This window comes from Meles meles, chromosome 1 (assembly GCF_922984935.1).
Source record: "Meles meles chromosome 1, mMelMel3.1 paternal haplotype, whole genome shotgun sequence".
Classification (NCBI taxonomy): domain Eukaryota; kingdom Metazoa; phylum Chordata; class Mammalia; order Carnivora; family Mustelidae; genus Meles; species Meles meles.
Genome location: NC_060066.1, coordinates 116,497,083 through 116,509,466, shown reverse-complemented (window position 1 = coordinate 116,509,466; position 12,384 = coordinate 116,497,083). Strand labels below are relative to the sequence as shown.

General features: G+C 42.8%; 1 protein-coding gene across 2 annotated transcripts in view; it reads right to left on the bottom strand.

Moving 5' to 3' along the window:
- CASQ2 (calsequestrin 2) overlaps window positions 1-12,384 on the bottom strand; it is a 63,460-nt gene that overhangs the window by 27,481 nt on the left and 23,595 nt on the right. For both annotated transcript variants that reach the window (XM_045986805.1, XM_045986751.1), the window contains exons 2-5: window positions 10,369-10,453; window positions 7,543-7,643; window positions 6,008-6,119; window positions 1,145-1,218 (exon numbers count right to left, since the gene is read on the bottom strand). In XM_045986805.1, the coding sequence (XP_045842761.1) occupies window positions 1,145-1,218; window positions 6,008-6,119; window positions 7,543-7,643; window positions 10,369-10,453 (372 nt within the window). The remainder of the gene's footprint in view (window positions 1-1,144; window positions 1,219-6,007; window positions 6,120-7,542; window positions 7,644-10,368; window positions 10,454-12,384) is intronic.

Genomic DNA, 12,384 nt, shown 5'->3' with positions numbered 1-12,384 from the left:
ATGTGTGTGTGAGTATGAGAGAGAGTCTTATGTGTGTAGGTGTGGCTATGAGTGTGAGTGCATGTGTACTGAGAGTTATATAAGTGTGGGTGTGGGTTTGAGTGTGAGTGTGTGTGAGGAGGTGTGTGTTATGTGTGTACTGTGTGTGTCCTGTTTGTTGTGTGTTGTGTGTGTGTTGGGTGTTTTACATGTGTGTTATGTATGCATTTTTTGTGTGTTATGTGTGTCTCTATGGGAATGTGGGTGTGTGGGGATACACCCTGAATTTCAAGGGCAGGTACAGAGTCTTCTACTTAAGTGGGTGTTACCAAGGAAGGGGCATGAGTGTGGGGCATAGCTGGGATCTCAGCACTACCATTAATTCACTGGAGACCTTGGATATTACTTACACTTTCTAAATCTGTTTTGTTTTATGGGACATGGGACTTCTTGGCTCCCAAAGTTGTTTAAAGGCTTAGAGGTCATAGACATACAATGCATCAAGTTGTACCTGGCACACAAAAAACACTCGATAAATAGTAGCCTTTTTAGTCCTAACTGAAGCTAGAGTGGAGTATTCCACCCACAGTGAACTCCAAAAAAATTACCCACTGATTCAAGGTCCTTCATATATGTTCTTTGGCTTACAAAATCATGAGCCACATCCAGAAAGAAAGAAAAATTGAATTACAGATGAGTATATTAATGACATCTCTTGAAGATAATAGGTAACTTATAGAAGCACTCCAGGTTTCAGATGAATAGTAGTCCTCCCCATTCCATTCCCCCATCCTAACCCAACAGAGGGGAAGTATGCACCCCTGGGAAGGGAGAGAATAGCTCTAAAGACAAGAAAGTAGTGACTAGTGTCCTGGCGCGCTCTGCTCATGCACTGCCCATTCTTAGTGTTCAAGGTGGTTAAAAATGGTTCATCACTTTTCATCAGCTGTTTTCAGAAATGAGCTTACTTCCTCTGAATTGAACATCTTTGTATTCATCTCTCATTCAAAAGCAACTTATTGCTGTATTTCTAACACTTCTGGAGAAAGTGTTAATGGATGGAAGATGGCAAATGTTTCTAAAATTTAGAAAAGGACAGGGAAGTTCAAATTTTCATCCTTTATACCTACAGAAGTATCCAAATTGGGGTTTCATAGGTACTTACCCCTTTGTCGAAGGTAGCAAAAAATTTGATATAAGGTTGGAAGTGTTCAGCTGCCTCTTCGAAAGCCTTATAATCTGAAAGGAAAAAAAGATCAAAGAAGGAGAACTTTTAAAGATGCATGCCAAAGACATTTCTCTTTTTAAATAATGTAGAGAGAGTGGGGAGCCAATTAATCATGACTGGAAAATTATTTAGTAGATTATTATTTAGATAGAAAATTATTTAGTGCTATTTATTTTTTTAAGATTTTATTTATTTGACAGAGAGAGACACAGTGAGAGAGGGAACACAAGCAAAGGGAGTAGGAGAGGGAGAAGCAGGCTTGATCCCAATGCGGGGCTTGATCAGGACTCCGGGTTCATGACCGGAAGTGAAGGCAGATGCTTAACGACTGAGCCACCCAGATGCCCATATTTAGTGCTATTTAAACCCACAATTTCCCCCAAGGAATTCAAGTTGACTGGTATTCTATTGAGCTAAAGAAGAACCCTTTACCACATTTTTATGTGTTTTCAGAAATTGGTAGACGGGAAGGAGAAAGTAAAGGAAACTGAGAAAGGGAGAAAAAGAGAATATTAGACTCTAAACCCGAGGAAAAAGTTATTCCACTCAGACTCACCATTAGTTATGAGTGGGTAAGCACAGCTTCCTATAAGTGACCACCAGGTGAGAAGGAAATCCATCTTAGTATGTAAAGCAACCTCAGTCAAAAATGACATCATGAAAGTACTTTAAACTTCTTAGCAGAAGTCCCCCTTTTGGTAAACCCTCATTTTTCTTTCCCTCTTTTTAAGTTTTCATTTTTATTCTGATTCCTTGAGAATCAGGTTGGTATGGACCCTTAAAGAACCACAATGTAATGTGATAGTTGCTAGAATAGAGGTAAGTGCAATAAACACAGATGAGAGGGGGTTGAAAAATTTACAAGAATGCCTGTCCATACTGATATGCATTCACACAGACTTCTCCCCATAAAGGTAATTGGGTAGTTGGAAAATATATCATATAGACTGATAGTTGAGGTAGAGAACTGGGTGGATGGGGAAGAAGATGGGTGAGAGGTTTGGAGAATGAATAGACAGAAGGTGGGAGAGAGTGGAAGGGTTAGAGCCATACCTAAGCTATTTACGTCTGTCTAAAGCTGTAGTGGTCTCCAGCAGAATCATCTGTATCCTCCCTCCCTGACCTCCTTGTCCCTGATGTATCTCTCCCCACATCATTGAACTCCTCCCCTGCTGGAAAGGATGGCCTACACCTGTGTCCAGAGAATTCCCTTCTTCACCTAGGGAACCAATCTGTATCCCTTTTAAGATGAAAAAGGGTAGAGCAAGGTAATTACCCCAAGATGACGCTTCAAACTGTGTTTGAACCTTTAGCCTTTCCCAAATAGTGGTTGTCTTCTACAGTACCTGGTCTAATCTGCTCTGTTTGATGTGATGTGACATCAGGTTTTTCCTGCCCTCATGTCCTGTTCTGATGCTGACCAGCTCCTTCCTGGCTCTTCCAGTCTGACCCTCCGTTTCCTCTTCTGGAATAGGCTCCTGAACAATCAGCCTTTAACTGCCAGCTTACTGCATACTGCATTTCCTCACGTTTCTTCCCATCTCTCAGGGTTTTCCATACTGGATACTGGCTGCCCACCTCCAGATTTCCCCCAGTTTGGCATTCCTAACTATCTGGTGACAGCAAGAAGAAACAGGGAGACGTGAATGTCTGATAGAACTTTGTGATGCTTTCAGTCAGTGAGTAATAGCCATACATTTTTTGTGGTGATAAAACTTTCTACATGTTTTCTGCAACCATTCAAAAATTTACAGTAGTTAATATTATATCTGAAAGTGTAAACTTATTGTATTCTATAATATTTTCTGACTAAGATGTCGACAAGCATGACAGGGGGAGTGATCCTTGGGGAAACTGCTTCCTCACCAGGTCTTCTCAGTTGGTGTGATTGTGACTATAATCCAAGCTAGTTTGTCATTAGTAATGTTTTTTGGTTTATGATACTGTAAAATATTCAGGGTTTTTTGGTTTTTTATTTTTGTTTTGATTTCATACACTTGAATGTTCTACTAACATCAATGGAATGAATGTATGACTGCTATTCTTTATCATGTTCATCATCATCATCGGTATTACTAACATGATCTAGACTTTCCTAAAGACAAAGTTTGTCAATTTAATGATAAAAATTCAACCTTAAAAAGGAAGTTGAGGGGCGCCTGGGTGGCTCAGTGGGTTAAGCCTCTGCCTTCCGCTCAGGTCATGGTCTCAGGGTCCTGGGATCGAGTCCTGCATCAGGCTCTCTGCTCAGCAGGGAGCCTGCTTCCCCCTCTCTGTCTGGCTGCCTTTCTGCCTACTTGTGATCTCTCTCTCTCTCTGTGTCAAATAAATAAATAAAATCTTTTAAAAAATAAATAAAGATAAAAATTCAACCTTAAAAAGGAAGTTGAGAGGCGCCTGGGTGGCTCAGTGGGTTACAGCTCTGCCTTCAGCTCAGGTCAAGATCTCAGGGTCCTGGGATCCGGCTCCACATCGGGCTCTCTGCTCAGCGGGGAGCCCGCTTCCCCCTCTCTCTCACTCTGCTTGCCTCTCTGCCTACTTGTGATCTCTGTCTGTCAAATAAATAAAAATCTTAAAAAAAAAAAAAAAAGGAAGTTGAAATGGCTCGCTAGTGATTTTATCACTTAAATCTCCAGAAAAAAATCTCTAAGACTACTAGAACTCGATCTCTGTATTCTTAAGGAAATTCTTCATTATTATTTTTGAAATATATAATATGGAAAACTTTGAATTTGAAATCTATTCAAATTATAAGAATATTACATTTGCTGGTGAAAATGAAAGTAATAGCCATTAGGACTGAAGCAATGCTCATGCCCTTGAAGGACAATTAAGAGATCAGATTTCCTAAATTCTGTTCAGTGGCAAGAAAAGACCACTCATCAATCAGAGGAAAAGCAGTAACTGTTGTCTTGTCATTTGCCGCCATCCACCTGTTCAAGCAAAGTCTCTTGTTGACTGTGACCTTCAAGAAGAGATTGTTTAAACCCTTTACCAGGAGTTGCGTGTCATTGTTTCAAAAGCTATAGTTTTAGAAGGAAGTACAACATTCTCATTCAAAAAAATCTAAAAATATTTTATTTGGAGGATTTATACAAGGCAATATTGAAAACGTTTCTATTATCTTGTTTTACTATCATTATTAGTAGTAGAAGTAGTATATAAAGAAAGCGAAAGAATCTTTTGTTTTGTTTTGGTTTTTTGTTTTTCTACTAAGTCCAAATCCTCTCCAGTTTACCCCATGGGCTGGGCAAACAGCACCACATTTTGTGTGTGCCATGGTCTTGAAAGTACAAAATGGTGTCTAAGTGTGCAAGATATAAAGTCAGATTGCTAGGATTTAAATCTTGGCTGTAGGATTTATTTACTAGCCATGTGATAGTGAGCTAATTCAAATTTTGTTCTTTTCATTGCTTCCTCATCAAAACACTGATAATATGGTAACTGCCTTACAGGCTAGTAGTGAGAAAGAAGGTGAGGTGTCACTATGGAGCTCCTGGCATAGACCCTGGTATGTGACATGTGTTGATTACATGGAGTTGTTTTTGTCACTGTCTTAGTAGGAAGGAGAGAAACTAGAAGACGTGCTCTTTATCCCAATCTGTGCCTTGCTTTCCTTTTTACCTGCTATTCTGAGCTTGATGGAGGGGAGAGAAACAGAGGACAAAAGAGATTGAGGGGTGGGGACAGAAATGGATAAAGGGAAATAGAAGGAAGTTAAGGAGAGAGAAGGGGGCAGCTGGGGCACCCCAGAGTAGTCAGCATCTATAAGAAACATAAAAATTGAAGTGAAGTCTCCAAAGGAGGGCTGGGCAAACTTCTCTGGCTAGCCACCTTCCCCCAGATAGAGGCTTTTATATAGCACAAGAGAAGGCAGCTAAGTTTGGTCACAGGAGAGGGAAAATAGGTGGCTTGCTGGTGAGGAGACTGGGGGTGCCAGCTGGCATACGGGCAAAGAAATGGCTTTGCAAATAATTACCAAAATATTTTCAAAATATTTTGGAGTTTCCAGAAACATCATAAGCAGCCCTCCTTTGCATGTCCCCCATGTACTAATGCTACCAGATCCTCTTTTGTGGTTATGCCACGGCTGAGGCTCCAGAAAAAGTCTTACCTCACTGGGCCATGCTGCCAAAGTTGTTTAAAAAGATGTACTCCAGGAGTTAGCGTGCCTGGTCCCTCCTTTTCCTGACTCCCACTCTCCGCTCTCTCACTCCCATATGGATTGTGGTGATGCTGTGATGCATTCCCGTGCCCACCCAAAACCTGACCACAAAGCGTTCAAAGGGATTACACCCGGGGGTGAGGCTGTGCTGTTGAGGGCAGCCTTGGTGGTCGACTGTGGGCTTGGCCAGCAATTTTCCACATTGTGTGGCGGCGGCTGAGCCCTGCCCACCCAAATTTTCCTCTAATCCTGTCCAAGTGACTGAGAAGCTCTCCAACTGGTGGCCACAGGAGCTGCCAACATCAGGGAGAGAGCCCACACTACCTATTTTAGGGAAGAGTCCCACTGGGAGGTAGGCAAGTAGAAAAGGGGAAGGAAGACTTTTCCATCCTCTATAAAACATGCTCCTCCCAAGACCAGAGAACATGGCCCAACCTTTATGCTCTTCCAACATCCCTGCCTGCTTTGCATACTTTTTGCAGATGGGTCCCATTACACAGGGTGCAAGGACAATTCTCCCTTTATTCCACCCAGCACTGGATACGCTGATGGCCCATCCTCTTCATGGGCAGCATTCTAAATAACTGGTGGGGAATTTAGCCTTTAGACTCACAGATGGGGCTCAGACAACTTACACTCCGAGTCCTCACTCTTGAAAAAGCCAATGAGTTTGATCTGGTCCTCAATGCGTTCGAAGGCTTGGACCTCCAGTTTGCTGTTGATGATCTCCACAGGGTCTTCGATTAGCTGGAATGCCACACACACGTACACAAGTTATGTTCAGTGAGAAAAATATTCCCTCCTCAGTGGGGACATCAGGCACACACGTAGGATGCTTTGGCAGGGAGCTGTCACCCCATCCTCCTCCAGAGCACACAGCAACAGTGCCTTCTGAGGAATCAGCTTAACTCAAGGGGTAGCCCAACACTATACAATTCTATTTCTCTTCTCCATTATCGATTTAGGAATGGCATGTGACCCAACTCTGGCCAGTGACTCTTCGGGCAGATTTGCTGAGAGCTTTGGGGAAATTCTCCTTTCCTTCCAGGAGAACAGTAGAAGCCAGATCCTCTCCCCTAGCCCGCACCCCTCATTGGATATGAATGAGGAGATGTGACATATCAGCTCCAATCACTGGTTATCTTACAAGCAACTAGAAAAGAGTCAGCTTGAGGACAAAACCAACACACTGAAGAGAGCATGATCTATGATTTATCAGTCAGTCTGAAATCTGCCCTCCCTCTGTTGTTCCATTTGTGCTTTTTTGTGTAGTTGGGCATGGGGTCTGTCATGTGCATCTAAAAGCCTCCACTTAGCTGACAGAGATTGGCCCAGAATTTTCTGTTGCCTCCCTCACTTTCTTTTTTGGGCTTGCAGAGATGGGTCCAGGAGAGAGCCAGGCAGTCTATGGGTGGTTTTTTTTTTTTGTTTTTTTTTTTTGTTTTTTTTTTTTTGCAGGAGGTGGCTTTCACTCACTTCTGACTCACTCTCTCTGGGTTTTTGAGGCCATGAAGAAAAGGCACCTGGCCACCGTATGTTAGCTGGTAGACAGGGAATCATCAGTATGGATATCCTTTACCTGCACAGGAATCTGTTCAAAAGCATTCAGCTTCATGGCTATTATGGAAAGTATGAGTTCATCTATGGATAACATATTTTTATAGTGTTGTTCCTCTACATGCCTGAGCAGATGGCTCTGAGAGTATTGTACCCCCATGGCTGAGAGGGACTGTGATATTGGGGGGCTCATTAGCCCTGCTCTTTATCCTGCTCTGAGGATAACTCAGCTGATTATTACTTCATCTTTGGGTGATTATCCACCTCTCCTTCCCACTCTCCCCAGCTCTTCTTCAGAAGCCCTAGAACAAGGCCAAGGGGATTTCAGGAGATGGTGGTGTCTAATTGCTCAGAAACTTAATGTGTTACTACTACACAGTCCCGATTAGTGACCCCTAGTAAAACAATTTCTGAGGTAACTTAAGGACCACCTTCCCACCAGAAGAAAATAGCACTGTGAAGTAAGTCCTCCTTAGTTTTTTGTGAAGCCGGAGGAATCAGTCTTAGACTGGGACAGATTATCCAGCTTCTCAGTTCTTACTTTGGGATTTCACTTTCCCTTATATTTGAACCCAAAGAGCCCCAGGCAGGACCACTGTGCATAAATGCTTACATCCAGAAGAAATTCCACCAGGACGTCAGCGGCAAACTCGCCATCAAACTCAATCGTGCGATCACCCTTAAGAACATACAGGCTTCCTTCTTCATCAAAACCTGGAAGAAACAAAGAGTCCATAAGACAAGGTCATTCCAGTGCAAAAAGAGCCATCCTGTGGGCTGACGTCTGGCTCAGGATCCCTGGGTGATAGTGGGATCAGGATCAGTGGGGCCAGCATTCAACTTAGGATCAGTTCCTTGAAAACACCCCTGTAAAGGGCGCCCAAAGCACGTGTTTAAACTGAAATCGTTAAGAACCAGCACCTCTACCAGGACTTCAGTTTGAAAGAAAAATCTATTCTCTACCTTACCACTGCTTCAATTTTCCAAAAATATTGCCAACCCTATTCTCCCTACCAAAAGTTTCATTGCCCCCTGCCCACTTGACTTCTTAGCCAGTCATTCCAGATTCCAGTCCCTCCACAACCCAGCACCAATTCTACCCTTCACATTCTCTCCTGGGTAGACCTTCCCCGTTAATCCCCTGTGCAGCTTCCTTGCTTCTTTCCCTTGTGCTGATATGAGAGGGTGTGTAAAGGAAAAGTCACAGATGTTCTCCTGGTTCCCCAAATTTGGAGTGACTTCTAACCTTGCGCCCCCCCCCCATCCTGCTCAGTTCCTTTGGGTCTCCGCTTTGGACTCATTTTTCCCACAAAGGCCACCCTCTTGCAACTATTGTTCTTCTCTTGGCTCCATTTACAGTACTCACTGGAACAGAAAGCTCTCCAAAAGCAGAACCACGGTCCCCTCAGCACCCCAGGATCGTGCACAGAGCCTGGACACATAAGGGACCCCAAAAATGTCCGTGGCCAGAATAAAAAGCTTACTTTTCTGTCATCACTGAATTCTGCACATCTTTTTTTCCCAGTTAGCTGCTAATGCCACAAGGGAAGGTTCTGCATCTTTTCTACCCTCCATTGCTCCTGGTGTAATACTGTGTGCTTTAACAAATGTTTGCTGGAAAACTGTTTCCCCCAGGAATACTAAATAACTGAGGCTGGCATTTAGTTCAACTGCATGGCATTCTTGACTCCTTAGATTAATTTTTTCCAAGCTCTCTATTAGGTGGAGAATGCTTTCTCCAATTGAACTCTCCTGCAGGATCTCTAGGGAAAAGGAGGCTCGCCCCCCCCCCCCCCCCCGCCCGCTGTATCCCACCCAGAGTGCGTCTGAAGAGCCCAGGGCATAACCTGGAACACCATTTGTAAACCCAAAGGGCCGCTGTACCAGGTGTCCTTGAGGCCAGCAATAACCGATCATGAAGGGTACCTTGGGAACATCAGCCGATATCCCGATGTCAGATTTTGCTCTAAGTGAGGTCAGTTAGGAGGCTTTTGTAATAGTTCAGGCATAGCCTGATGGAGACGAAACTCAGGCAAATGGAAGAGAGGATGAGATGAACGAGCAGCTTCACAAAATACAACCTCCTACAAACTCCGAGAACTATTTGGTTCAAAAGAATCTCCCCCAATTCCTCCAGGATGAGCTTTTCAGGAAAAGATCAGGTCGATTTTTCAAGCTCCATCCACTGGGAGAATATCCACTGGTCCATTCTTATGAAAGCCCTCCCAGCTTGTCCCCTGGCGAAATTTTTAGATCACTGGAATACTAGTGCTTTCCTCTAACTAAATTTACTGGACGTTCTCCCAAATTCAGCCTCCCATGAAAACAACAGGAAAGAAAACTAGGGAATCGATAGATTCTGGAGGAAGAGAAACATGGCATTGAATTACTTTTGAGTGGGGAAAGAGTTAACATACTTAGTTCTCCTGCTCAAAGGGAAAACATATTCCTTTATTTGTCTCCAGGGAAAACGATACCCCAGACATTCTTAATAATTCATTATCATTTTATAGTCATGACTTTTTATTTGTATCTAACCTAAACACAGTCGCAAAAAAATTTAAATCTTAAAAAAAAAAGCTGGTCTTCTCGAAAATATAATAAAGGACAATTGTTTGTAATGCCCTCAGATAATGAACTTTCATGTACCTGACGCCACTACTAATCTTTTCTCCCCCACTGTGTTTACTACTCCAAATCCAATTAACCTTTCTTCAAAGGTCCTGTTTTATAACCTCCTGCTATTTTTAAATAGCCGTTCTTCACTGGTCATGCAGAAAAGGCAAAATGGGCAGTACCCATGTGTGGGTGTTCAAAAAGCAGAGGAACTCCCCATATTCTCTCTCTCTTGGTATTAGGGGTGTGAGATTCTTAAAGTGCACTTGGACGTAAGCAAAACACATGGACACAAGAGATCACAACATGCACTGTGTGGTCACATCGCCATGCCTCATCTAAATCCTCCCTCTTGCCCCAACAATAATGCCCAGCAGGGGTTTAGCTTTACACTTAGAACCACTGTGATCCCACAGTCACTACTATTCCTGCTATCTTGTGTTGGCTGCTTCATTCATGAGGTAAGGAAATAATAGTGATTGGAGAAGAGATTTTTCTCTTCCCCAGAGAGATCACCATGGCAGTGACATAAAGAGGCTAGGCTTTTAACCACCTCTAAGGAGTCGAAAAGAAAGGTTTGCCTCTTTTGCGTCAGTTTCTACAGTGATGCAAAGCTACATTAGATCATTCATGTGAAATCATTCAATTCAGGCCAATACTGCTTTCATGAGACTCTTCCCCATCCCAAGAATGAGGTGTGCAGAATCATTTCATATTTGTTTAAAAATAGTCCAGCTATCATGCACAAAGAAATGAAACTGTACTCTTTTTTTTACAAGACACATTCGTTTCTTCCTGGTATACCTCAGAAAGTCCCACTTACCCAGTTTCTTGGCAAGCTTGGCTTCTTTCTTGGCATCCACTGTTACAAAGCCTATATCTTTATGTTCCAGGACCTGGGCCACAAGCTGAAGGAGAAGACAAGCCAGAGGGTGAGCAGACCGAGGGCAGAAAGATGACAGAAAACATCATGGGACAATATTATAATGTAGTAACAAGAGGATTTTCCTCCATATGTCCTGCTAATCTGACCAATTCAAGCAGCATAAAGGGATTCCATGCTATCCCCTCAGGAGAAGGATGGTTTAGCAGAAGGCTGAGAATGAAAGAGAGAAAATGTGAGAATCCTAAGATACAGGATTTGGAAGACGATATCCACTGTCCCATACCCTCCTCTGCCCTCAGGGTGGATAAACTTTGAATTGGGGGAGGTAGGACTCAAACAGGAAGCCAAGAATACGTGGATGACTATGGATGCATGATAAGGCTCCGAGCCCTTCGCTAGCCACCATTTGAACCTGGAGTCAGGTGGCTCCACAAGAGCCACTTGTGGAGTCAGCACAAGAGTTCACAATGCGCCCTGTGTGGTCACTTAACCATGCCCCGTCTAAATCCTCCCTCTCAGTCTTGAATAAACTGAGGAACACCAGAAAAGCTGAGGAAAACAAAGGAGACCGGTGTCCCCAATACCCAAGCACAGTTCCTGAGCTCCCTCAACCCCTGGGCTTGTGGAGTAGGAATGTGCACTGGGTGTGTCTGGCCAATAGATCCAAGATGGCCCCCGAAGTGTTCCTGCAGCCTACAGAGAGGAAGAACCAGTGGTACACTGGAACGGAACCATCAGCCACAACAGGGAAGAGGATGCAGCATTGTCCTAGGGGGACAGATGGCTGGAAGCTACTCTGGGTAGACACCAGCACAGATGATGATGCCAACCGCTGGACTGGCATTGTGTTAACCTCCCTGAAACTCAGTTCTAAGGAAGCAGGGAGGCCCTGACAGACTGAGGTCTAAGTCCTGCCATTTGGCGAGTGGGGGCTTAAATAGAAACAGTGGAGAAGCTACCAGAGAGATCATGAAATATTAATATCACTTTTCTTTAAACTTTTTTTTAAAAGGTAATTGTAAATTACTGTACAATTCTAAGAAATAATACAGAGATCCCTTGTACATCCTGGTTTCCCCCAAAGAAACATCCTGCAAAACTGCCATACAATATTGCAAACTAGACTTTGGCATTGATATGGTCAAGATACAGAATATTTCCGTAACCACAGGGACCCCTCATGTTATCCCTTTATAGTCCTATCTGCTTGTTCCTGCCCTCATCCCCTTCCTAAAAGATTTCTGTAACATTTTCACTTCAAGAATGTTACATAAATTGAATCATGTAGTATGTAACCTTTTCGGATTATCTTCTTTAACCACCATATTTCTCTGGAGATTCATTGAGGTTTTTGTGTATATCAAAAGGTCATTTATTTTTTAAATTGCTCCATGGTATGGAAGTACTATGGTTTGGTCAATTATTCAATCCATTGAAGAACATCTGGGTTGTTTAAAGTTTTTGGCTATCATGAGGAAAGCTGCTACAACCATTAATGCACAGGTTTTTTGTGAAGGTTGGTTTTAATTACTCTTGGAAACGTATTCAAGAGCGTGATTGCTGAGTATAGTAATTGCATGTTTAGCGTTTAAGGAAACTGCCAAACTGTCTAACCGAGTAGCTGTACATTCCCACCAGCAATGTAGTGATGATTGATCTAGTTCTTCTACATCTTTGCGAGCATTTGGGGTTGTCACTATTTTTAATTTTAGCCATTTTAACAGATGTGTAGTGACAATTCATTATGGTTTTAATTTGCATTTCCCTAATGCCTAATGAGGCTGAACATTTTTTCATGTACTTATTTGACATCTATGTCTTCTTTTCCATGAAATTCTTGTTCAGGTCTTTGCCTATTCATTAAATGGGTTGCTTTTTGATTGTTGAATTTTGAGAGCTTTTTAATATTAGCCCTTTGTCAGAGATGTGGTTTATGAATATTTCTCCCACTCC